Source organism: Crocodylus porosus, unplaced genomic scaffold, assembly GCF_001723895.1.
Source record: "Crocodylus porosus isolate Cpor-Errol unplaced genomic scaffold, CroPor_comp1, whole genome shotgun sequence".
Classification (NCBI taxonomy): domain Eukaryota; kingdom Metazoa; phylum Chordata; order Crocodylia; family Crocodylidae; genus Crocodylus; species Crocodylus porosus.
In genome coordinates, this window is record NW_017728943.1 from 12,196,370 (window position 1) to 12,219,337 (window position 22,968).

The 22,968-nt window shown below is 45.8% G+C and overlaps 2 protein-coding genes and 1 long non-coding RNA gene across 4 annotated transcripts in view; 1 reads left to right on the top strand and 2 right to left on the bottom strand.

Annotated features, from left to right (window-relative positions):
* The window catches only part of GTF2E1 (general transcription factor IIE subunit 1), a 99,523-nt gene extending 91,635 nt beyond the window's left edge, over nt 1–7,888 (bottom strand). Inside the window, exon 1 of the mRNA XM_019548706.1 lies at nt 7,791–7,888. The gene's annotated coding sequence lies outside the window, so the exon portion shown is untranslated. The remainder of the gene's footprint in view (nt 1–7,790) is intronic.
* Nucleotides 7,889–8,019: 131 nt separating this feature from the next.
* RABL3 (RAB, member of RAS oncogene family like 3) lies at nt 8,020–22,705 on the top strand. The gene is made up of 8 exons (XM_019548707.1): nt 8,020–8,150; nt 11,338–11,429; nt 12,820–12,949; nt 14,316–14,430; nt 16,458–16,608; nt 17,652–17,723; nt 18,290–18,328; nt 21,732–22,705. Exons 1-8 carry the CDS (start codon nt 8,105–8,107, stop codon nt 21,795–21,797), a joined length of 711 nt encoding a protein of 236 aa, XP_019404252.1. The 5' UTR covers nt 8,020–8,104; the 3' UTR covers nt 21,798–22,705.
* LOC109319198 overlaps nt 12,943–22,968 on the bottom strand; it is a 46,585-nt gene continuing 36,559 nt past the window's right edge. The window contains exons 1-2 of one of the 2 annotated variants that reach the window (XR_002103406.1): nt 16,761–17,568; nt 12,943–13,289 (exon numbers count right to left, since the gene is read on the bottom strand). This is a non-coding gene — a long non-coding RNA (uncharacterized LOC109319198). Of the gene's footprint in view, nt 13,290–16,760; nt 17,569–22,968 lie in introns of those variants that run through there. The other variant, XR_002103405.1, reaches the window with a different exon arrangement.

Below are 22,968 nucleotides of genomic sequence, written 5' to 3' on the forward strand. Positions count from 1 at the left end.
ATCTGAATGAATTTAAGTCAGCAGAGCTGGATGAACTTCACTGTAGGGTACTGAAGGAACTGGTGGAGGAGATCTGGGAGCCCTAGGCAATGATCTCCATGAAGTCATAGGAGACAGGCTGGATGACAGAAGACTTGAAAAGAGCCAATGTAATGCCCTTCTTCAAGAAAGACAAGAAGGATGTGGGAAACTACAGCCCAGTTAGCCTCACCTCAATGCACGGGAGGCTACTGAAGCATACTAAGGAAACCATTTGCAAGTATCTGGAGGAGAAAGGGCTGATTGCAAGCACCCAGAGTGGATTTAGAAAAACAAATCAAGTCAAGCAAACCTGATCTCCTTTGGCAAAGTAATAATTTGGTTGGATAAAGGAAATGCTGTAGATATAGTGCATCTGGACTTCAGAAAGGCTGTTGGCTAGGTCCCACATGACCTACTCGTAAACAAATTGGAGAAATGTGGGCTGAATAAATATAATACTATGGTGGGCCAGCCACGTCCTCCAAAGTGCAACTTCAGACTCCTAAAGCAAGTCTTATTCTCCCAGCTTAGTCAAGATATACACTCAAGAGGAGGGCAAAAAAAGTGTTTCAAGGGTGTCCTCATGGCTAACTTGAAAAAAGTAACATTGACATCAACTCATGGGAAACTATTACCTAGAATTGCTCCATATGGAGTCTGCTGCATGGGTCTTAGCACTTTGAAACTTTACAACAACAGGAAACAGAAAAGCAGGAGCAACAGAAACAGCATGTCACAGACCAAATAAAGAACGCAAAAATCAACCACCATGCCCATGTTACAACAAATTCTGTCGATCCTGGATCAGCCTCATCAGCCATCTTTAGACACCCAGATAAAGCAATCATGAAAGACAATTATCCTCAACTGTGACGGACTGATGATGATATTGATCTGAATGCTGGCATAGGAAGTTTCTTGAGCGAGTTTGCTGACAACATGAAACTGGGAAGGATTGGGAACACATTGGAGGATGCTAGCACAATTCAGAAGGATCTCAATAGATTGGAAAGTGGGCTAGAGCTAACAGGATGAAATTAAACAAGGACGAATGCAAGGTACTACACCTCAGGAAGAATAAACAAAAACACAAATACAAAATGCAGGATACCTGGCTGGGTGGCAGCTCTATGAAAAGTATTTGGGAGTCTTGGTAGACCACAGACTCAGTACGAGTTTGCAGCATGATGCAGCCACACCAAAGGCCAATACAACTTTAGGCTGCATCAATAGAAGCATTAGGTGGAAGACACAGGAGGCGATAGTATCTCTTTACTCAGCACTGGTTAGGCCCCATCTGGAGTACCGTGTGCAGTTTTGGGCTCCACATTTTAAAAAGGATACGTAGAAATTTAAGGCAAGTAATGAAGACGATCAAGGGCTTGAAAAGCAAGTAATACAAGAACAGGCTGAAGAAGCTAGGCATGTTCAGCTTGCAGAAAAAGTGCTCAAGAGGGGACATGATAAGTCTTCAAAAACTTGAATGGCTCCCATAAAGAAGGACAGTACCTTTTCCTTCTTGCTGCAGAGAGAAAGACAGGGAGACAAGGGCTCAGAGTTGTAGCAAAGTTTAGACTGGGTATCCAGAAAAACTTCTTCACTGTTAGGACAATAAAGCAGTGGAAGACTGCCTAGGAAAGGTGTGGACTCTCCCTCACTAGAGCTGTTCAAGAAGAGGTTGGATAGCCACTGGTTAGGGATGATCTAGATATAGCTATGCCTATGTTCTAGTATAGGTATTTCCCATGCTTCTGGGATTTGCTGGTATGCCCCACACTCCCTTGTATCATGGTGTTTCTAAGCGTCCCCCAGAGGCTACAGCCAAGGCTGGGGATTTAGACTGGAGTGTGCCAGTGCTCCTGCTAGGACCAAAGCCAGAGGTGACTGGCTAGAGGCTCTTGCCCCTCTGCTCAGGGCCAAAACAATCACTGTATTTGGGGTCAGGAAGGAATTTTACCCTATGGTCAGATTGTTATGGACTGTGGGGGTTTTTGCCTGCCCCTATAGCAGGGGGTGAGGCCCTCTACTCAGGACCTCTTCAATATATATTGACAACATTTTATAGAAGCAGACACTGGCTGCCATGGTTCTCCTGCTTTACCTGTAGCAGGTTAGGTTTATGTTGTCATGGTTGAATGAAGTCTTACATAGTTTAGATTATGGTTGTATGAGATGGTTTGGATAGGGATGATCCTACCTCAGGCAAGGGGCTGGACTAGACCTCTGGAGGTCCCTTCAGCCCGACTTCTCTGAGACTCTATGACCCAGAGCTAGGGGGCCAGACCACAGGCCTCCAGAGCACTCCTGCCTGTGGGCATTATCTTTGATACCATTCTGTAGTAGAAAAACTGTGAGATTTGCTAAAGGAAATGGCTGAACTCAAGGTGCAGTTTTACTACTTTTGCAAACAATGTTTGGGAGCCGTAAGTAGTAAGAACAAAAGTGACACAAAGTTCCATATTTCAAGATAGATGCTGAACAATGTAAGGTCAGGATGCAATGTTTTCTCACATTCACACTCAACTCCATATACCGTCAATAGAAGTTAGCAAGGATGGATGGCACTTTTGTATCACAAAGCTATTTTACATAAGAATTATTACCTTCTTTTATAGATGTGGATAATCACAGAAAAAGCAATTAGCTCTAGATCACACAGATTTAGTTGGAAGAATCAGGGACAGAAACAATCTGTCTTCTCATTCCTACACTGATGTTCCTGTTACTAGCATGTACAGATGAGCAAGATACATGACAGGGTATGACGACTTGTCAAGCATCAACACCTGGCAGCCACTAATGATAGGTTATCTGACATAAGAACAGAAGACATACCGTGCTAAGATTTTATCACTCCAAAGCAGTGATACTCAACTAGGGTGCCATGGCACTTGATATCCTTTCAAGTGTTCCACAGGGTGCTGCACAACCTTAACACTATTAGATATATAAACATGATTTGCAATAAACATGAAATTCCAAATAAGAATTCATAGTATTCAAAGCATTCCAATGCGTTATAGCCTTTGCAACAAAAGAAGGCATTTTCTGAAGGGTGCCTTGACTGTAAAGGTTGAGAACCATTGCTCAACAGGAACCTCAAGGTGTACAGTCCCAGCAGAAGCATTTCTTTGACCAGAAAGCAATCTCAGGGATCAGAATGGAATAACATAGTCACTGCAAACAATGGATAGGAATTGCTTCCAATGATAATTGGTTGTTGATAGGTCCATTCAAACAGAGGCATCTCTTACAAACCTCAATCTACTCTAATGGCTCATCATGTCACTATCACAGTGCCAAGCATTCTAAAGCTTTAGATCAAAGTGCCAAAAAGGCCCGCTGAAGTGCCCAACCTATGCAGATGCTGAGGAGCCAAATCAAACTAACATGCTTTCTCTTCCAGTAAAGTGTTAGGTTTTTTTCCACAACTGTCAGTGCTGCATGTGTCTGTCAACGCCATGGCAGTAGGGTGGCCACCCTAAGTGCACCCTGCCCACCTGTTCCTGCCAACATGCCCCAAACCTGGAAAATACCAGTGAAGACAGAATTGTGTTCCCAGAAGAACTGAGGACAGATGATCAAAACAGCTCCTTGGAGAAGCCTTATGAATATAAGCACAGGAGCAGGCAGGCACAACATGCTTTGGAACCACTCTGGATGGGACATGCTGCCAGCATGTCGTAAGCAACCCTCACCCTCTTCTCCCCCACAAGTTCCCAGAAAGATAATGACAAAAGGGGGGAAGGAAAATTTCAGTTCACAGAAGAGCAACCAGATAAATCAAGATGGAAGGACAGAGTTGTTGTACAAGAGAAGATTTCGTTCATCTAATACCTGGTGAAGCTAAGTCACAAAAGGAGTAAAATAGGGGCTGGGGATATGAACTTATGCCCTTTAGATGCCAGCACTAATATGGAAGACCTGAGATGGCTGGAACAGTAGGCAGTTAATCTTGATTTCACATAACAAGGAGGATTTCCTATCTCAAGGGACTCATGTTAAGGAATCCTGAACACCCATCACCCCTTTTTACTGTGCTGGGTCTGCCACTACATTCCTCTTCCCAGATCCTCCAATCCAAAAAGCAATTCAGTCTGAATCATGACATGTGCCCTTTTTGCAAAGATTAACAGCACACTGGGCTAGAATAGTAGTAATATGCCAGCAGATCAAGGGACGTGATTCTTTCCTCTATTCAGCAATGAGGAGGCCACATCTGGAGTACTGTGTCCAGTTTTGGGCTCCCCACTACGCAGTGACATAATATAGGTCTCATGCACAAATTAGAAAGAGTCTAGCAGGGAGCAACAAAAATGATTAGGGGGCTGTGGAACATCACTTATGAGGAGAGGCTGAAGGAACTGGGCATATTTAGTTTGGAGAAAAGAAGATTGAGAGGGGATTTAATAGCAGCTACCTGCTAGGTAGCAACTACCTGTAGGGTGGTTCCAAAGAGGGTGGAGCTGGATTCCTCTTTTTGGATCCTCTGATCTCCATCCAGTCAAGGTGCACTGAAACATCGGTCCCATATCAAATTGGCACCAAAATAAGGACAATTGAGAGCGTTGGTAATTGGCTTTTTTTTTTGCTGATAAGTGGCCCGTGCATGCGCAGCCACAGCGCAGCACACAGGTGGCCAGGAACGCAGACCAGTAGCAAGGACAGCAACTGGGTCCAGCTGGTAAGTCTGTTGTGAGGGAAGGGAAAGGCTGGGGGGAAGGGGGTGCAGATCAAGACCCCTGTGGTGAGGGAGGGAGTGGGGCTGGGGCAGGTGTTACACAGCTGGAACAGAGCGTGGGATGGAGTCCTGAGCGACTCATCTGGGGGCACAGGGAGGGGGTGGCAGCTGCTGCCGCTGCATGCAACCTATGAAGCACGTGCCCCCGGATCTGTGCACAGGGCAAGGGCAGGCTGCTGATGCAGGCTTGAGCTGGGGCTGCGCCAAGCTCTTCCAGCTGGGGGCTAGGCCAGGTTGTGCTCGGGGCAAGCGGTGGCAACGCTGGGAGGGGAGGTGTGGGGGTGTTGCTTACGCCAAATTTTGGGGTGGCTGCAGCCCCCACCCCCAACAGCCCCTCACAGCACTGCTGCCACTCGCCCCAAGAGCAGACCAGCCCAGCCCAGCCTTTTGCCAGGAAGAGCCCGGCACCAGCCCCAGCCCACAACAGTAGCCTACCCGACCCCACGCACAGGTCCGGGAGCACACACTCCCCACGCCCTGTGGCCAATGTGACTTGTTAAAAATCAACCATTGAGATTGGCCCCAAAAATCTCTTTCAGCGCACCCCTACCATCCAAGCAGTTTTCTGAAATCTGAACAAATGTCTGGGATTTTGCTCTGCTCCACTGGCAGGAATGTGGGAAAGGTGATTGGAGGCAGAAAGCACCACCTGCAAGTGTGCACGCATATGTAAGTGGCCAGTATACAGCCGGACAGGGTGGTAGGAGCAACCTCAGCAGTTGGATGCAAGTCTATGGAGGGCCGGGGTTGGAGGGCCAGGGCTTGGGAACTGTTGGGGGGGGGGAGGGTATGGAGGGATGGGTGTGTGAGGTGGGGGAAGGTGTACAGGCACTGGGGCTGGGGGAAGTCGCCTACCCCTCCAGCAAGGGAAGAGCACAGCATGGAGCTCCATAGCCAGGCTGGTGGCACAGGGACGGGGCAGCCAGGAGATGCTGCGGGGGGTAGGCATGGCTAGGCCACCTGGCTTGGTGCTCGAGCCATGGCCCAAGGCAGGGGGTGCTACAGGCCTCCCTCCTCTTCCCCTCCATCCACCCATGCTGAGGCTGGACATGCTCCACTGCCACCTGCATTAATCAGTCACAGTGATCTGGCCCAGTCGGGATGGGGGCAGTAAGGGGCCCTTCCAGGAAGGCTGGGGGGACCAGGGGGCTGCAGGTCAGAAGTGAGGGGCACCAGCAGGGCTGGGGGGAGGGCACTGTGGCTTGGAAGTGAGAGCATGGGGGGGTGGCTTTTGGGTTGGCTGTGGGGCACTGGCAGCACCAAGGGACTGTGGGTTGAAAGTGAGGAGCACAAGCATGGCTGGGGGGTAGGGGAAGGAACTGTGGGTCAGAGGCAGCAGCAAGATTGGGGGGCTGCAGGTCAGGATTGAGGGGTACTGGCAGGGCCAGGGGGCTGTGGGTGGGGAGTGAGGTGTCCCCCTGACAGGTGTCCTCTTTTTTGGAACTGGAAATTTGGTAACCCTAGTCCTGCTTTGAGCAGGCGGTTGGACTAGATGACCTCCTGAGGTCCCTTCCAACCCTCATTTCCTATGATGCTACAAGTAGCACGTAAGAAGGCAGATGTTGAGGGACAACTCCAAAGGAACCAGGACATGCAAAGCAGACAGGCACACTCACTGTTAAAGTCAGGTCACAACTCCCTTTCGACAAAGCAAAGCAAAGTCAGGTCACAACTGGCCAAGAGATCCTTATGCAGCAAATACAGACATTTGACCCTGAACAGTCTACAACTCCTCCACACAAAGGCACGGGTATGGAAGTCCAGAGCTTGCCTCAGATCACCAGGAGAGATCCCAAGGGGCTCGAGACCTTGGCAGCCTAGGAGCAAGCGTGCCTACGTATTCTCTACTGTAGGTAACTGCTCTTGATTATTTAGGTTAAATCAGTGTTTCTCAATCCATGGGTCATGATGCAAAAGTGGGCTGCAAGAATATATGAAAGCTTGCAAACAAGCTTTAAAAATGGATCAACAAACTTTTAAAAAGCCGAAAAACTTAGGAAACAGTGGGTTTTCTCTTGCAGGCTGTTAAAGATCCAGCCTGTGAGGGGCTGCTTGGGACCCCCCATTGCCCTACATACTGAGGAGCTGGGGCCTGGGGGCACCGAGTCGGGACTGGCCATCAATGTTTACAAATGGGTGCTGGTACAAAAAAGGTTAAAAACCACTGGGTTAGATATTAGGCAGATGACAGAACAAGGGGCAATGGTCTCAAGTTGCAGCAAAGGAAGTTATTAGGAAGAATTTTCTCAGTAGGACAGTGGCAAAGCACTGGAACAAGTTACACAGAAAGATGGTGGAAGCTCCATCCTTGGAAGTTTTAAAGACCCAGCTTGACAAAGCCTTGGCTGGGATGATCTAGTTGGAGCTGGTCCTGTTTTCAGTAGGGCTTTGGACTAGATGGCCTCCTGATGTCCCTTCCAGCCCTTATGGTCTAACTATGACCTACTGTCTATGACCCAAAGGACAATACCCCCATGCACCCACAGCCAGTGCAAGAGAACTGCCCTTGGCTCCTCTCACACCCCCCACATAAGACAAAAGCCTCCAGGGTCGTCCTGGCTGCAAGGCTGGACCTGAGGCACCTTCCCAGCTTCTGTGCAGGAATCAACAGCACCCAAGGCGACGATGGTCCAGGCAGACAGTGCCAGCACAGGGCAGGGTGTGTGGGGACGGGGGCCAGGCAGGTGCCCAACTAGTCCGCGCTGCCTCGGTCCCACCCCCCGCAGCTGCCAACGGACGCGCCTCCCTCCGCCCCCACTGGCTCCTCAGCCGCCCCCCTCGAGCGGTTGAGGAGGAGGGCCGGGCCCGGGGGACACCACTCCTCTCCCCCCGACCCTGCGCCCACGTGGGCAGTCCGAGCGGCCCCCCAGGGAGGCTCGCGCGCCAGGCACGTGACGCTCGGACCCGGACCTCGACCCCGCCGCTGCCTGGCGGGAGGGGCGGGCTCCGGATGCGCCTGCGCAGTAGCTGGCAGGAGCCCGGGGGAGGCCGGGAGGGGAGAACCTGGCGCCGCGCGCGCGGGACTGACCTGCTGGCTCCGGGCGCTGCTTGCCGCCCCAGGTCTTCGGCAATGTGCGTCACGAACTCCTCGCGGCGCACGCGGGAAGTGTCGCACGGCTGTGACGAAAGCGCCTGTTAGGCGCGCCAATGGCCGAGGGAGAGGACCGCATACCATCCTGGATGGACAGGAGGAGAGAACCAATCGCTGTCTGGAACGACCTCCTTTGATTCCCGTCAGTTCCCCGCCTCGGCGAATGGAAAGCGGAAGAGGCGGAGCCAATGGGTAGAAAGCTAGCTCGCAATTGGGTGGTGTGCTGAGAGGCTGTTGTTAGGTAGGCTAAGATGGCTGCCTTGGACAGGGTCAAGGTGCTGGTGCTGGGGGACTCCGGTGAGTAGTTGGGGGGGAAGTTCCCGTTATCACCTTAGGCTTGCGCAGGTACCGGACCCTTCTCCCCCCCGCCGGGCATTGGTGGCGGGGGAGGGGGGCGCAGTGACGCATGCGGTGACGTGGCAGGGGGCGGAGCTGGTGTAGAACCTATGGCTGCGATCCGCTCGGGGCGTAGATGCCCGGGGGTGGGGCGCTGGGCGAAGGGGAGCTTCAGGTGGCTCTGAAACTCGTTGTGGAGCCCCCCCGGGGGGGCTCTGGTTGGTTCAGCCTTGTTCTGGAACCCGCCCCCATGCTCTGGAGGACTGGGCCCAAGCAGGATCGACAAAGCCTGTGGGCCATGGGTTGCTGACCCTTCCTTTGGGGCACTAGGGAGTGAAGTCATTTTCATGCGGCCTGAGAAGTATGGTATCAAAAGCACGTGGACGTGTTCTTCTAAACTCAGGCCACTGCCAAACCCCTGGAGAGCCCAGCAGCAGCCAGGCCTACTCCACATATACAACAGAAACTGGGCTTCTCTTGTGCAGTCCCCTGGCTCTGATCCTTCCCTGTTAGAGCCCTGCCTGAGAGCCCTGCACTCAGTAAAATGTCTTGGAGAGTTCAAGTGTATGACCTTAGCGATGACCAAAGATGAACAATGACACGATAGCCCCAGGTGCATATTTAGGGCTGCGTGTGTGTGTGTAAACTCACCTGTTTGTCACAAGAACTCCTGCTGGAACCACATCCCTGTTGAGGGCTTCTAGTGACCAGCGACACAAGTTTTGAGAGGACTTTTTGTTGATTAAGTCGTGCACCAAAATGATACCTAAATGGAGAGTTAAAAAAAGACAGGATATGACTTGACATTTTCCCTAACCTTTGTATTTGATCCAGAAGCTCTGGAATTAAGAGGCAGTTTGTTCAGAAACATTAGAAGGGACCTGTTGTGTACTTCTTTAAGTAGCTTAAATGACAGCATGCCTACTTAAATGTGACCCAAAGCAGGAGCTAGTAGAATCAAGTTTTCTGCCATCTTTTGTCTTGCAGTTAAAAACCACCTCTGTGTATTCCTTTTTTTCCAAAAACTGAGTAAGACCTGATGTGGTCATTTTCCTGGGAGGCCTTGAGCCTCGGAAGGTTGAGGGCCATGGCTTTGGATACTTCAGGGGCAACCTGTCACCATCTCCTCTCGGCAAAACAGCTCCTTGAAGGGACTTGCCCTTGTCTTGCCAGCCCGCTTACTGCTTTAGTTGTCTTGCATGGTCCTTGCAATTCAGCTGTGCTTTTCTTCATATGTAGTGCCCCAGACTAGATACAGCAGTTATAACAGTGGATAAGCCACGTTTCAACTTAATAAGACATGCAGCCTAAATGTTGGAAGACGCAAGTAGCAGAGAGTGATGGGAAATCCCCTAGTCATACCCAGTTCACTCTCCCTTTCAGCCTCCACTCTCTGCCTGTGTGACAAAGGCCTATTTGCTGCCTTAGAAGACACATGGGACATGGCCCACCAAATAAACTATTAGCCTCCCTTAAACATAGAGGCTACTGGAAAGGCAGCACCTAATTGCTTGGGACACCTAAAGACAACCGGAATGAGAGTGGTCAAAGGTTAATAACGAGTGTGACAAGGGGGAACACTGAGCAGAACATACCGGACGGTGCCCACTGGCCCTCAAACTAGTCAAAGGAACTAGTGGGCAGTGCCTAGTGATATTCTGCCTGGAGTTGGGATTGCACTAGGGACAGGAAAGTGACTGCAATCCCTGCTGTGTGACAAGCTTACTTGTTGCCTAGGGAACATGCAACAGTACCCTCAAAGGAACACTATAAGCATCCCTTAGAGAGGAAGGCCCGTAGGTAGGCAACAACTGATTTCTGGGGACAACTAAAGACATAATAGGGATGGGAGTGAGATCAAAGGTTTAAAGCTAGTGTGCCAAGGGGGGGACACCCAGCAGAGCACACCAGACAGTGCCCACTTGCCTTCAAACAAGTTCAAGGCTCCAGTGGACAGTACCCAGTGATATTCTGCCTGGAGGTGAGATTGGACCAAGGACAGGAAAGAGGCCCTGGCAGTCCTTGCTATGTACCACAGGATACTGGGCAAGATAGATGTATGGGCTGACGATAGTTCTTATGTTCTTGTAAATGATGGGCCTTATACAACCCTTCCAACTAAAGTCAGCATGCTGTTAGCTCTTTTTGTATTTCTCACATACTCATCATCAGTACCTTCTTTAAGGCATCTGCACACTGGAACATTCATTTAAATGTTGGGTTTAATAGTATCGCTTGAACCCTTTTCCCTTACCCCACTAATTATTGTAGTGCCATTTTTTGGTATGCTAGCAACGGCGTACCAAAAAATTAGGGGTGCATCGATAGAGATTTTTGGGTCCGATACAAATATCCAGTTTTTAAGGAGTCATATCAGCCAATACCAATCAGATTTCCTATACAGCGTGGAGAGCTGTCTCCAGCTGGTAAGTCTGTTGTGGTGTAAGAGGAAGGGTCGTGGGGGGGCAGATCAATGCCCATGGTGAGGGCGGGGGCAGGGGCAGCCTCTGCCCAGCTGAGACAGGGCACAAGACAGAGCTTGGGGGGGGGGGTCCCACTGCTGTGCACACCCCAGGAGGGCCCGGGAAGGTGGAGCCTGTGCCCCCTGGGTTTGCATGGGGCAGGGCAGATGGACTACAGCTGCGGGCAGGACCTGAGGCTGTTTTCAGGCTCTTCTCACTGGGGGCTGGGCTTGGGTTGGGAGCTATGGAGGGGGCTGCAGCCACCCCAAATTTCACCATAGCCCTCTCCCAGCGCCACCACACACCTGGTGCAGCCCCAGCTCTTCCCAGCACATGGGTGGAGGCGGGGCATTGAGCCAGGGCTGTGCCAGGTGTGTGGCAGTAGCAGCACCCCCACCATGCCCCTTCCACCACAACTTACTAGCTGGAGGCAGCTCTCCACACTCCTGTGCTGTGCTCCTTGCTGCCTGAGTGCTGCACTGCAGCTACATGCACACATTGGCATTTATCAACCAAATTATCAGCTGCATTGGGCCCATTTCTGATACAGCCAGTTTTCTTAATATCAGTACCAATCCAATATTGGACCGATGTGTCTGTGCACCTCTACAAAAAATACGGTGTTAATGGCAAATGTAAGAATCTGTGTTCTCTCTCATGCAAATTAAATATATGTTTGCTTGCAGGTGTTGGGAAATCTTCACTTGTTCACCTGTTGTGCCAAAATCAGGTGTTGGGAAATCCATCTTGGACTGTGGGCTGCTCAGTGGATGTGCGAGTAAGTGAACTTCTGGACTTGCAGTGTTGTACCTGTTGTTATTTCTGACGTTGTGGTCACAGCTTTCTGGGTGACGAGTTTAAATCTGATTCAAAACTAGTTTGGGCCTTCACTTTTTAGACATCCATAATTAAGTTTTGGGTGGGGTGGTCTTTTGAATGATATTTTTAAATACCAAACTCTTGGGTATTTTTCATGAATATTAAGTGACCACTAGTATTTTCTTAAAGGATAACTTAATTTAGCTAACATCCTTAATTAAAATTTCCTCTTCTTTCATTTATCTGTGATGAACTGACAGACACTCTCCACCCCAAAGTCAGGTTCGTTTCATTGCTGTTAAACTTTAGAATCCTTTGGGGGAAAAGTGCTAAGAAAAAAATATTATTACTCTAGACTAAATATTTTTACTTACACAAATTAAGCTTTACAATGTCACCAGCTACAGAAGCCAAGATACATCTGTCTTTTAAAGCATCATAGCACAGTGACAGTTAATATACACTCACTAGAATATTATCCTTATTACTTCTTGGTAAGTGGTCAGTTCTGAATCAGAGGATGAATAAACTGAATTCACAATTCCTTGGGAGACCATTACCATGCTGTTATGTTGCCAGCCAGATGTATTGAAGGAAAAATTTCATTTGCTTTATTTCATTTAAGGAAGTTAGTGAGCAGAATATAAATCAAATCTTGTCTCAGCATAGTTTGTTGAGGCAGAAGCTGATGTCCAGGAGAGTCTGGGTATTCTTGAAGAAGTTTTCAGTCTCGGTGGCAATCCATATGACATAGTGGAAAAAAAAAACCCTCCTTTGCCCGTTGTGGATAACATCTTTCCAAATTCTTTGCCTAGGGCAAAAAATGCCAGCTATTTTTAAATCTTTGAGGGAAACATGTGGTGGTTTGTATTTCATAGCTTTAGAATACAACTGCCCAGTAGATCTTAAAAAGAAAATTGGTGACTAATTAATTAGTTTTTAGACTTTGTAAAGGGTTTAGAGGAATAAGGAAATATCGTGGCTGGATTCCATTTCCAATAATCAGTGCTGCTATTCTTAAAATTGGTATGTAATTCTTAACTACAGGAGGAGGTCAGGGCCTTGTCTTTTCATCCATTCAGAGTTTACTAGCATCTCAGAAGGACTGTCTCCTCTCAGTCCACTGCAACCTTTTCTTGGAACACTTTGGGTGTTCGTTGGAGCTTTCTTGATGTAACCCAAACCTGTTTAGCTAAGAGAGGAGATCATCACAGCACGCTGGGATGTAGTTTTAATACTGAATTTAAAAGTACTGGTTCGGCACCGCACATTTCTACTCTTCCAGTTTTTGTATGGATCACTTTTGTAGTTGACACTGTACTCATATATGGGTTGAATTTTTCTATCAGATTCATGACTACAAAGAGGGGACCCCAGAAGAGAAGACCTACTACACTGAGTTGTGGGATGTTGGAGGTTCAGTGGGCAGTGCTAGTAGTGTGAAAAGCACACGAGCAGTATTTTACAACTCCGTGAATGGTAAAGTATGGTTAGTGTAAATATGTTTGTCACTGACTGCTTTCTGTGGTAGGACATCTCTGTTGGTTTTGGGGACAGGATTCACTTGAGCCTTGCTGAGCTCCATAAAGCTGTGTGCGCTTGAAGACATGGCACAAAAGGAATTCATAACTTTCTTAAGTCAGACATCTGTGGGGAGCCAGCTATGAGCTGGAAAACCACCCTAGGTAGTGATATGCAAATGAGCAGTATCCAGCCTCTCGCTTCACTTCAGCATTCCAGAACTAGCACAACAGGGAGTTCCTGAAACTGCAGCGGAGTTTCCTCAGGCTGTGCAGGCAGCTATGAAGGCATGTCTCGCCTAATAAAGAAAGGCATAATAAAGATTCTGGGAATTTTTTTCTCTTTCCTGCTGTCTGATCTCATATTTATGCTAGAAAATATTTTTGGTCAGAAAATCCATTTTTAATTAGTCCTGCCAAGTGTTTCCTGCTCTAGCATACTAAGAACTATTTTCCCTATAAAATGTCAGTGTTCTGATTGCTGTATGTATGTGTTTTTCTTTATGTTTTTTTGTTTTAAGGCTTATTACTTGGTCAGTTCAAGCAAATATTCACAGATAAGCAGAGAACAACCTCTGGTACAGATTGTCACACTCCCAAATATCAACTCTCTCCATATCATAAGAGTACTCAAAAGAGAAGGGCAGAGATGTTTTGTTTTTGTTTTTTTATAACAGGCCAAACCACATCTTTTTTCCTACTTTTGTTCCTGGAGATAACTGAACCGCTTTGGTAAAAGTGTTAATCTGCCAATAACAGGGTCTTATTAAGGCTGATGATGCTTCCCTTTATAATAGGGCTAATAGCACAGCTTGTCATTTAATACAAATGCAATCCAAGTGAATTGAAAAGGGTAAGGATTTCTAGATGCATTATTTCATTTTTTTAAAATTATTAATTCAAATTGCTAATGAGTGAAAAAAATGCTTTTGTTAAAGATGCAACACCCTGTTAATTAACTTCTAAGACAGTTCACAAGCCATGTCTCTGGATCCTCCTAGGCACACCCCCAACAAAGTAAGACAAGACAAACTGATGATTTTAAGATCATTTTTTAAAGCATGTTAAAAAAAAGAATATATGGAGATTGTTTTTAATTGTGAAACAAAAGAGGGCAGAAAATTAGATCCTATTACGCTCCTGCTTCGGGTCATGTTTAGAAATGCTATCATATTTCCACAATGACAGACTACTTAAAGAAGTACCTAATGGGTCCCTAATGTTTCAGACAAAACTATCTCTTAATTCCAGAGATTCTGAATCAAATACAAAGGCTAGGGAAAATGTCAAGTTATATCCTGTCTTTTTTTTAACTCTCCATTTAGGCATCATTTTGGTGCATGACTTAACTAACAAAAAGTCCTCTCAAAACTTGTATCGCTGGTCACTGGAAGCCCTCAACAGGGATGTGGTTCCAACAGGAGTTCTCGTAACAAATGGGTGAGTGTACAAACACACGCACAGCCCTGAATATGCACCTGGGGCTATTGTGTCATTGTTCATCTCTGGTCATCACTAAGGGCACTTGAACGCTACAAGACATTTGACTGAGTGCAGAATTCTCAGCCAGGGCTCTTGTGGGGAACGAGAAGAGCCAGGGGGCTTCAGAAGAGAAGCGCTGTTTCTGTTGCATCTGTAGAGCATGCCTGGCTGCTGCTGGGCTCTTCAGTTGTCTGACAGTGGCCTGGGTTTAGAAGAATATGTCTGCATACTTTTCCTGCCGCGTTTCTGAGGCCCCATGAAAACTATTTCATTCCCTGCTACCCTAAAGTAGGGGCTGGCAACCTATGGGCCATGGTCTGAATCTGTCCTGCATGGGTCCATTCCTTCACAGAGCGTCCATGGTGGAGATCTGTGTATTCCAGACACAATGGAACAGAATGAATGCAGGCAGCACTCTGGGGGGAGGTGGCAGGGACCACAGTAGAGACTTCTAGCCTACAGCCATAGGTAGGTCACAAGCTCCAATCCATGCCACCAAAAGGCTGCTGACCCCTGCCCTAAAGTCTTGGGTGGCTGCTTGTGGCATGCAGAACCATTAAAAACAACAAAAAATAGCTTGAGTGTTTGATTGTTTCCATGTCCAGACTGGCTTTTTACTTTGAGGAGCAGTAAAAGTCACTAAATGCCAGATTTCTCTGAAGGATTTTTCTCATGGACCTTGCAAAAATCTATTAGAATACCTGTTTCTAATTAGTATGGAGGATTTGTTGCTATCTTCTCCTATTCTGTTTTTACAATTGTAATTGAAAAGATTTTCAGACCTTTGAGAAATCATGCAAGCAAGGATGGCAGTGAAATGAGGTAGTGTTTGGTGGGAAGAAAGACACAAGTGTGCATCTACAGACACATGTGCTCCTTCTGTTTGTTTTTAAAAACTTGGGGACTGGGGTTCTACAGCCCATATGGTATTGAGCTGCCATGTTGAATTTCTTCTAAATCCAGATTCCCTGCAGCTGTTTTTTTATATTAACACTTCTCTTCTATTTAAATAAAAGAACAGGTTTATCCCATTAGCAGTAGAGGTTTGTGTTTTGTCTTAGGCTTTGATTTCTTGGGTAGAAGAGTAACTCTTTTGAAGCTTGACATACCTGAAAATGAAATGAAGTTTTGTTGAAGAAAGAAGGGGGACTAGTCCGAGTTGGGGTTTCTAAGTTAACAATGAATCATTGATCTCTTGCATCAGAGCTAGTCTCTGTCTCTTAAAATATATATTTCATTAATTTCATTTGTGTAGGCAGTTTCTATTGCAGTTTAAATTTGACTTGAAACTTGTCAGAAGTCAGCACACAACAGTTGTCTTTTCCTGCATGTGGTAGTATGAGTCATTTAATGCCTAGGTGATCTAATTGCAACCTCCCTGCTATTTCACTGGAGAGGCTAACATTTCAGGGGAGATATTAATTTCCTATCTCTTCATAGAATGTCTTTGTATGAATTTATAATATTCAGGTGCAGCCTTGAAAATAAGGCTGCATCTGAATACTGTGAGAGAGGCTTGAGACTTCATAGGTGTCACAGCAGAATTTAACCAAGAATGCTTAAATCTAACCTTTAATTGCAGCTCCCCTGACCCATTTTATAAAATGACATCATACCTTTGGTGTATGTGCTATAAACCAGCCTGTTAGTTGTCCTCCCATTTCTGTTTTTTCCCAGTTAATGTTGTGTTATCTCGCACCTTCCAGTGGATGCTTTCATATAAGAATCCTCATGCATGTTTGGGGTACTAACTGCAAATTCCTTTTCTCTTATCCATCTCAGTATCCTACTCTACCATGATCCTACTCTACAGAAGCCTTCCCCCATGGCCCACACAAACCTGTCTCCTAGCTTTCAGCATACTGGGTATCCAAGTATCCCTTTACCCACCTGGCATGGAAGGAATAGAACACTGTTTCCCTTTGTCAACTTGTGGAGCTGTTTCTGTAGCCTAGGGCTATATTTATTCTGTTTTCATTGCACAGGGACTATGACCGTGAACAGTTTGCTGATAACCAGATTCCCCTACTGGTGATAGGAACCAAACTGGACCAGATCCCAGAGGCTAAGCGCAATGAAGTTTTGACCAGAACAGCTTTCCTGGCTGAGGATTTCAATGCAGAAGAGATTAATTTGGTTAGTATTTTTGTCAACAGTTGTTTTCACTTTGTGTGAAAGGTGGTGGTTTCATAGCAGATAAGAATCTAGTTATAAGAACTGGACTGCTGCAGCCTGCCCTCTCATTCTCCTGGTTGTTTGCATCGTTGTTGTCGGCACTGCATGCTTACCCAAGGGTGAAATATTAACTTTGGTTCAGATAAACAAAGATGCTGGAGGTGGGGAGTCAGAGTGCTGTCAGTTTTAAAGCAGGGAGTTAGAGTTAGGATTTCTTGATCCTGTTCTTGTTTCTTCCACAAACTCTCTTTTAATCCAACAAAGACAACATCTGTTCCCAGATGTACCATTTCCTGGGTGGAATCAACACTTTGCTGTATAAATAGCTGAAGTTAAGCTGGGGACATGGCTGCAAAGTTAGACTTGTCACAGGTGTAGAGGCTGGACTTTCTCTTATGCCTAGAGCTATGCCTCCAAATCCAGGTTGAGACACATGCTGGACCTGACTAAAAGAAGCTTCCTCTGCTGTACTCTGTGGGCACAGAAGGTATCAATCTTTGGGGCTGTCAAGCCAGCACCTTAGCTTATCTGGGTACTAAGTGAACCATTTTTAACAGGAAAAAGTCAGCAGTTCTAAGGGGTAAATAAAAAGATCCTGGCTCATGTTTGCAAAAGGGATGCTTCTGGGCTAGGGTGACCATCATAGAGGATAGTCCAGTTATCCTCTGTCCTCTATTGATATGAAATCAAACACCTTTATGTCCTCTCTTTTTCTCTTGAAGAGAGAAATAGAGGACATAAAAGCGGTGGGTTTCATATCAGCAGAGGACAGAGTAGTAGAAAACCAGAATGTCCTCTATGATGGCCACCCTATTCTGGACCCTCCAAAAAATTTCCAGCTGATCTTTCTGTGTGGGGAGATATGACTTGGTTTGCTTCCTCTTCAGAGGCTAATAGCTGAAGAGTTGTGCCATGTACCAGGTTATTCCCAGCAGTTTCCCTGCTCATTAGTGAAAATTGTGTAACACATTTCCCAACTGTGAGTTGCTTCTTGTGTGTTCCAGGACTGCACCAACCCCCGCTATCTGGCTGCAGGCTCATCTAATGCTGTCAAGCTCAGCAGGTTTTTTGATAAGGTGATGTAGATTCAATTAAGTTGTTCTGCACTATTGTATACTAGAAAGCCCGTGTGTATTCTAAAAGCTAAGGAAGTGGTTAAACTAGTTCACTCACCTTCCACTTCCTAAAAGCTGGATTGGAATCCTGTATGTTCAAATCCTGTGATTAGCCCAGGTGCAAAAGTGTGCTCATGTGGCTATACTGCTTCCGGTTCCAGAGGTGGCGCATGCACAGTTTGCTCAAGTACTTCTGGACAGCACTGGCCCTGTTACATGCACCAACCATTCATTCCCCTGGGAAAGGTGTTGGTAGCCAAGGAATCGTCCTTCCCCTATAGTCCATGCATTTTAAACATCACCATTTGATTTTCTCTTATGTGATGGGTTGCTATACAATTCTGAGCTACCCCGAGGGGCAGGACTCTGCTTCCATATCATTCTCCATCCCAGGCAGCTAAAACCAGGAATTTTCATCAGCTTCTAGTTGACTATGACTGCAGCTGTATTGCACAAGTGTTAACTGTGTTTATAAGGTTAGGTACGTACAATGACTACTAAGACCATTCTCTGATTGCTTTCCCCAGGTCATAGAGAAGAGGTACTTTTTACGAGATGGTAATCAGGTCTGTGCTTCTTTTTTTTTTCCATATTTTTCTTGTATGGTGCAGATTGTGGTTTTGTTGGTAGACAAAGCTCTGTCCTTTAGAGTACAGATCTTGGGCCCTTAAACTGAACACAGGTTCAGCACCAATGAATAATAGTGGAATTAATAATTATACTGGAAGGATGCAGGGGAAAAGCAGTGTCAGTTAGTACAAGCTGCATGCACAGTTTGGGATGTGTTGACTCTAAAATAGTCAGCGGGTGAAATAGTAAATATTAATGCCATTTGAAATTGACATGTCAGGATTGGGGATCAAATAATGTGAAGAAGAAAACTGGGCTTTGGCATCTCTGAGCTTCTTGGTTTCCAGCTGTCTGGCAGCAGACCTGGCAGACAACATTGCCTGGTATCTGTCAAAGGTTTGTTCACAGCAATTGACATTTTTTCCATGACAGTTACTACAGAAAGCAATGGAGCCACCAGAGCAAAGGCACGGGATGGCATATGGTTCATTAATTAGTCTTTTCAAATTTGTAAAGAACTAGGTAGAATTGGGGACTGGGTGTCACTTCACCCCTCTGTTCTTTGCAAGATGTCCCTAATGAAAACGGAGGGGGGAGGGAAATAATACCAACCTTCTTCACAGGTTACAAGAATGTAGTGAGATTTATGTTTGGGTGGTGTGCTCATATTGATACAAGCAATAAAAAATGTAGGTCTAATAACTATACCTGTGCTGAAAGCTTCATAGGGAGGGTGAGAAAGCATAGAGGAAATCAATGTATGCTGTTGTTTCCCTTGTGGATTTTTTTTGCCTAAGTTAATTCTATTTTCGGTTTGTTGTTTAAAAAAAAAAATGCTTTCTCCTGTTTCAATTCTACAAAGGCACTTTTGTCTGTACGCTAATAAGAGAAAATGTCCATTCCAAGAAGATGATAATTTAAAGCAACTGCCTTCAAGTTGTTTGACTGGTTGGGTATGACACTGTGATGTAAGATCTGTTTATTTCATATGAATGGTTTTAGGGGTAACCAAAGGTTATCTTTATGACTGTGACCTAAAGATTAGGGCACACTGCTGACTATTTTGATCTGCTCTCTCGGTAACAGCCCAGATGTCTAATACAAAATTAAAAGCAAGTCACCATGCATACTGTAAAGACAAAACCGAACAGAGGGACACCAGGGGTTCAGTACAACCACCTGCATTACTGCCTGAAGTGACCTGTTCCACATACACAAGTGTGGTATTTGCAATAGGCTCTGTTCTGCCCATCTATGAGCTGGGAAACCTACATTTGTATATCTCAAAGCATGGATGGAAGAACAGTCCTTAAACGTAATACCAGTATATCAGTCAGATCACAGCATATGTTCAGACCATCAGGTGCTTGGTGGGAAGCTCCGGAAAAAATAGAGGATACTGTAGGAAACAGTGCTTGTGAATGTATTGGTTGCCCTCTCTCTTCAGAGCCAACACTGGATTAGTACCCAAGAGTAGTGCCAGGAAGGGCTGTGCTGCTAGACATACAATCTTCAGAATAAAGGAATAAGCCATGAAACTGAGGTTCTGCTCATTTGTGGTTTTTAAGGATTGCTGAGGAGATTTTTTACAACAGTACGGTAACTAGCTCTGGTGTGACATTTGAACTGTTCCACTTAACCTGCTTCCTACCCCCAGGCAGTTTCTACATTATTTGTAACTTGTATAAAGTTGCCTTGTTTCTTTTCAGAGCTGACTGAATTTTTGCAGTATATCTGTGGACATGAAATATATCTCTGGGCATGTCTGTAAGGCCTCCGTTCTGATCCTGGATATGCTGCCAATAAATAAGCCCTACCCACTTGCTCCTGCTCAGGCACACCAGAGACTGGTAGTTAGGCTGAATAGACAGCTTGCAGCAGCCCTGAATATGTGCCCCCTGGAGTACTTGAGCTATGTCATAGGACAGGCTGACAGCAGTGCTGGGGGAATGAGGAGAAGTGCTCGGGCCCACTTCAGTCCACTCCTGAGCAGTCTGCACTAATTGTCAGTCCCTGATGCGCTGCAGTGGGACTGGGCACAGCTTATTCTGTCAGCAGGGAGGCCACATAGATGCACCCTGTGGGCACATCTAGATGAGCATGGACATGTGGTCATGTGGTTTGCGACACCTTAAAGCTGGGATCCTGGTGCCAAAAAAGAAATGCCACAAAAAAAGTGACACTATGCACCAACAGACACAAAGGCTAGGTCTTCCAGGCTCCTCCAACACACTGAGAGCCAGGAAGAACAGGGAAATAGCCATTTCCCCAAAGCGGGGCATTTTGCCCCACACCAAACTCCACATGCAGGGGTGTGCACTGCAGCGAATGCATGCCCCTGCACATGCACACTTAACAGGATGTGCCCTATGAGTTCACTTTTGCATCAGTTGCATTCTGTCAAGAATGTTGAGTCAAAAAGCCCTGACTAAACTGACATTTTTGCTAAAATGTGTTACTTTTCTCTATTTACCACAACAGGGCATACTCCCATCAGTCTCTCTTATGTGTTCTAAATTAGCATTTGCCCCACCCACATGTATTCACATATGCTGCTTTTGGCCAGTTCTGAGATGTCTGTCCTCTTTACATTGTGAAACTGCTGCTATATAACAGATTGGATGAAGGGGGAAGATGGCTATAAAAGGACATGGAGAGAGGCTGCCACCTGAAACCTCCCCTGTGCCTGTGTGTAAACAAGTAGGATGACTCCTGAGCCCCATGGTCTTATGGACAGCTACATGAGATGCTGCCATGAGATGTTCTGCAGTGTAAATCTGTTAGAAATCTCTTGAAGCAGAGAATCTGGTGGTGGTTTAGAATAGATCTCCTTAGTGAGAATGGATGGTCAGTGTCAGCACTATCTTTGTGTATGCAGCAGAAAAAAAAGAGTGCAAACATTTTACATCATTGCAGTCTGTTTCATTCTGATAGCCTTTATCAGTCTGTGAAGCTGTCATGCCAATGACAATGAAGTGCTGTCTCTTGGTGGTTGGGACAAACCTCAACCTCTCTCCTAATACAGCACAGTAGGAAAGGAGGTGATGAAGATTTCTATGTGCAGTTGAACTTGCAGGGACCTCAGTAAGGCATTGTGTAACTAACCACATTAGAATTTGTCTGGGATAACTGGGCTCATGTTGTGGTGCAACTCTTTCAGAATGCCTCACAGAATCTTTAACACCCATGATCAGGACATCTATATTGAATCTTGTTCATTAGGCAGTGCCCACTAACAGTATGCCAGAGCACTCCCTCAAGCTCTAGCCTGGAAAAGCAGGAGGAGAAGGCAGTGATGCTGTCTAATAATATGTAATATTATAGGTAATATGCACGTTCTCAGGGGCTGGAAGACATTCCTACTGCTTCTGACATAACTTTTATCTTCCCTATCTCCAGATTCCTGGCTTTTCAGACAGAAAAAGATTTGGAGGAGGCACGCTGAAGAACCTTCATTATGACTGAACGCTGCTCACCGTCCGGAGATTGAGCAGGAGAGGGATTCTCTCCATTTGCAACAACATTCCTATCCTGTTGGATGCTTCAAGGCAGTGATGCTCATGCCAGGCAGAATAAAGAGTAAGCAGTGCTCCAGCTCAACTAGTGGAGCTACTGATGCTGATGAAGGCACAGGGGAAAATTCCCCAGACCTGACTTGGGATCTAGACTCACAGGCCCTCTGGAAATATGGGATCTTTTGGGATTTGTGCAATATATTTAGTGTCTTCCACACAGCTGTGGAAAGAATTATTATGTACAGCATGTATGTGTAATTTTTTCCCTCCATTTTGGAAGATTTATGAACTCTCCACAATGAATTACATTCATTTTATCTCTAGCTGAAAGATGAGACTGAGTGGGCTTTTCATTTGCACTTAAGTAAAGAAAAACAAGGAAAGCAGAATGAATCTAAACGTGTAAGGAATGGAATAGAAAGGAAATATTAGAATGTCATTATATAAATGAATGGGTGCAGCTTCTTCTGGAACATTGTGTTCAGTTCTGCTCGAAAAGGGTGTAACAAAAATAGACCGGTGATGAAGATGATTTAAAGCCTGAAAAAAATCACTCTAGGAAGAGACTGGTGTTTATATTGATGTTTAGACTGGAATTGTTTACCTTGGAGAGGAGAGAGACGGTGAATGTTGTGCTCCTATTTATCTTATTTCACATTTAAATGTCTCCTTATATTTGTATTAACTTTTAAAAGGAAAAAAAAAATCACATTTTTGAAAGAAGCAGTTTTATGTACAGGACACACTAAACTCAGTATGATAAGATTATTATTGAGACCAGGAGCACAAGGCAGCTCTGAAGAGGATAAGACAAAAATAAATATAAGAATCCTTGTGGATAGAAATATAGAAGGGAAATAAGACCTATGTGCTTTTGGTTTGGAGGCTATAAGTGCTGTGAATTGGAAAGAGCATTCGCATAAAAAAAAAAAAAAAAAAGCTACACTAGCATTGTGCGAGGTAAGTTATCAGAGACCAGTGATTCTTAACCAGGGTGGCACAAGATCCTTTTGAGAGTGCCACACAATATTAGCAGTCTTATGTGTACAAACACCTACACATAATTCACAAGGTAAACCCAGAGATTTCAAGTAGGAATCTATATTGTCAAAAGCAGCTCT

What these genes read in the sequence shown, in the direction of transcription:
- RABL3 (XM_019548707.1), top strand. Translation starts at nt 8,105, where the DNA reads ATGGCTGCCTTGGACAGGGTCAAGGTGCTGGTGCTGGGGGACTCCG. An exon ending in ATGCAGAAGAGATTAATTTG is followed by an intron (nt 16,609 to 17,651) that starts GTTAGTATTTTT and finishes TGTGTGTTCCAG; the next exon opens with GACTGCACCAACCCCCGCTA. An exon ending in TTTTACGAGATGGTAATCAG is followed by an intron (nt 18,329 to 21,731) that starts GTCTGTGCTTCT and finishes CCCTATCTCCAG; the next exon opens with ATTCCTGGCTTTTCAGACAG.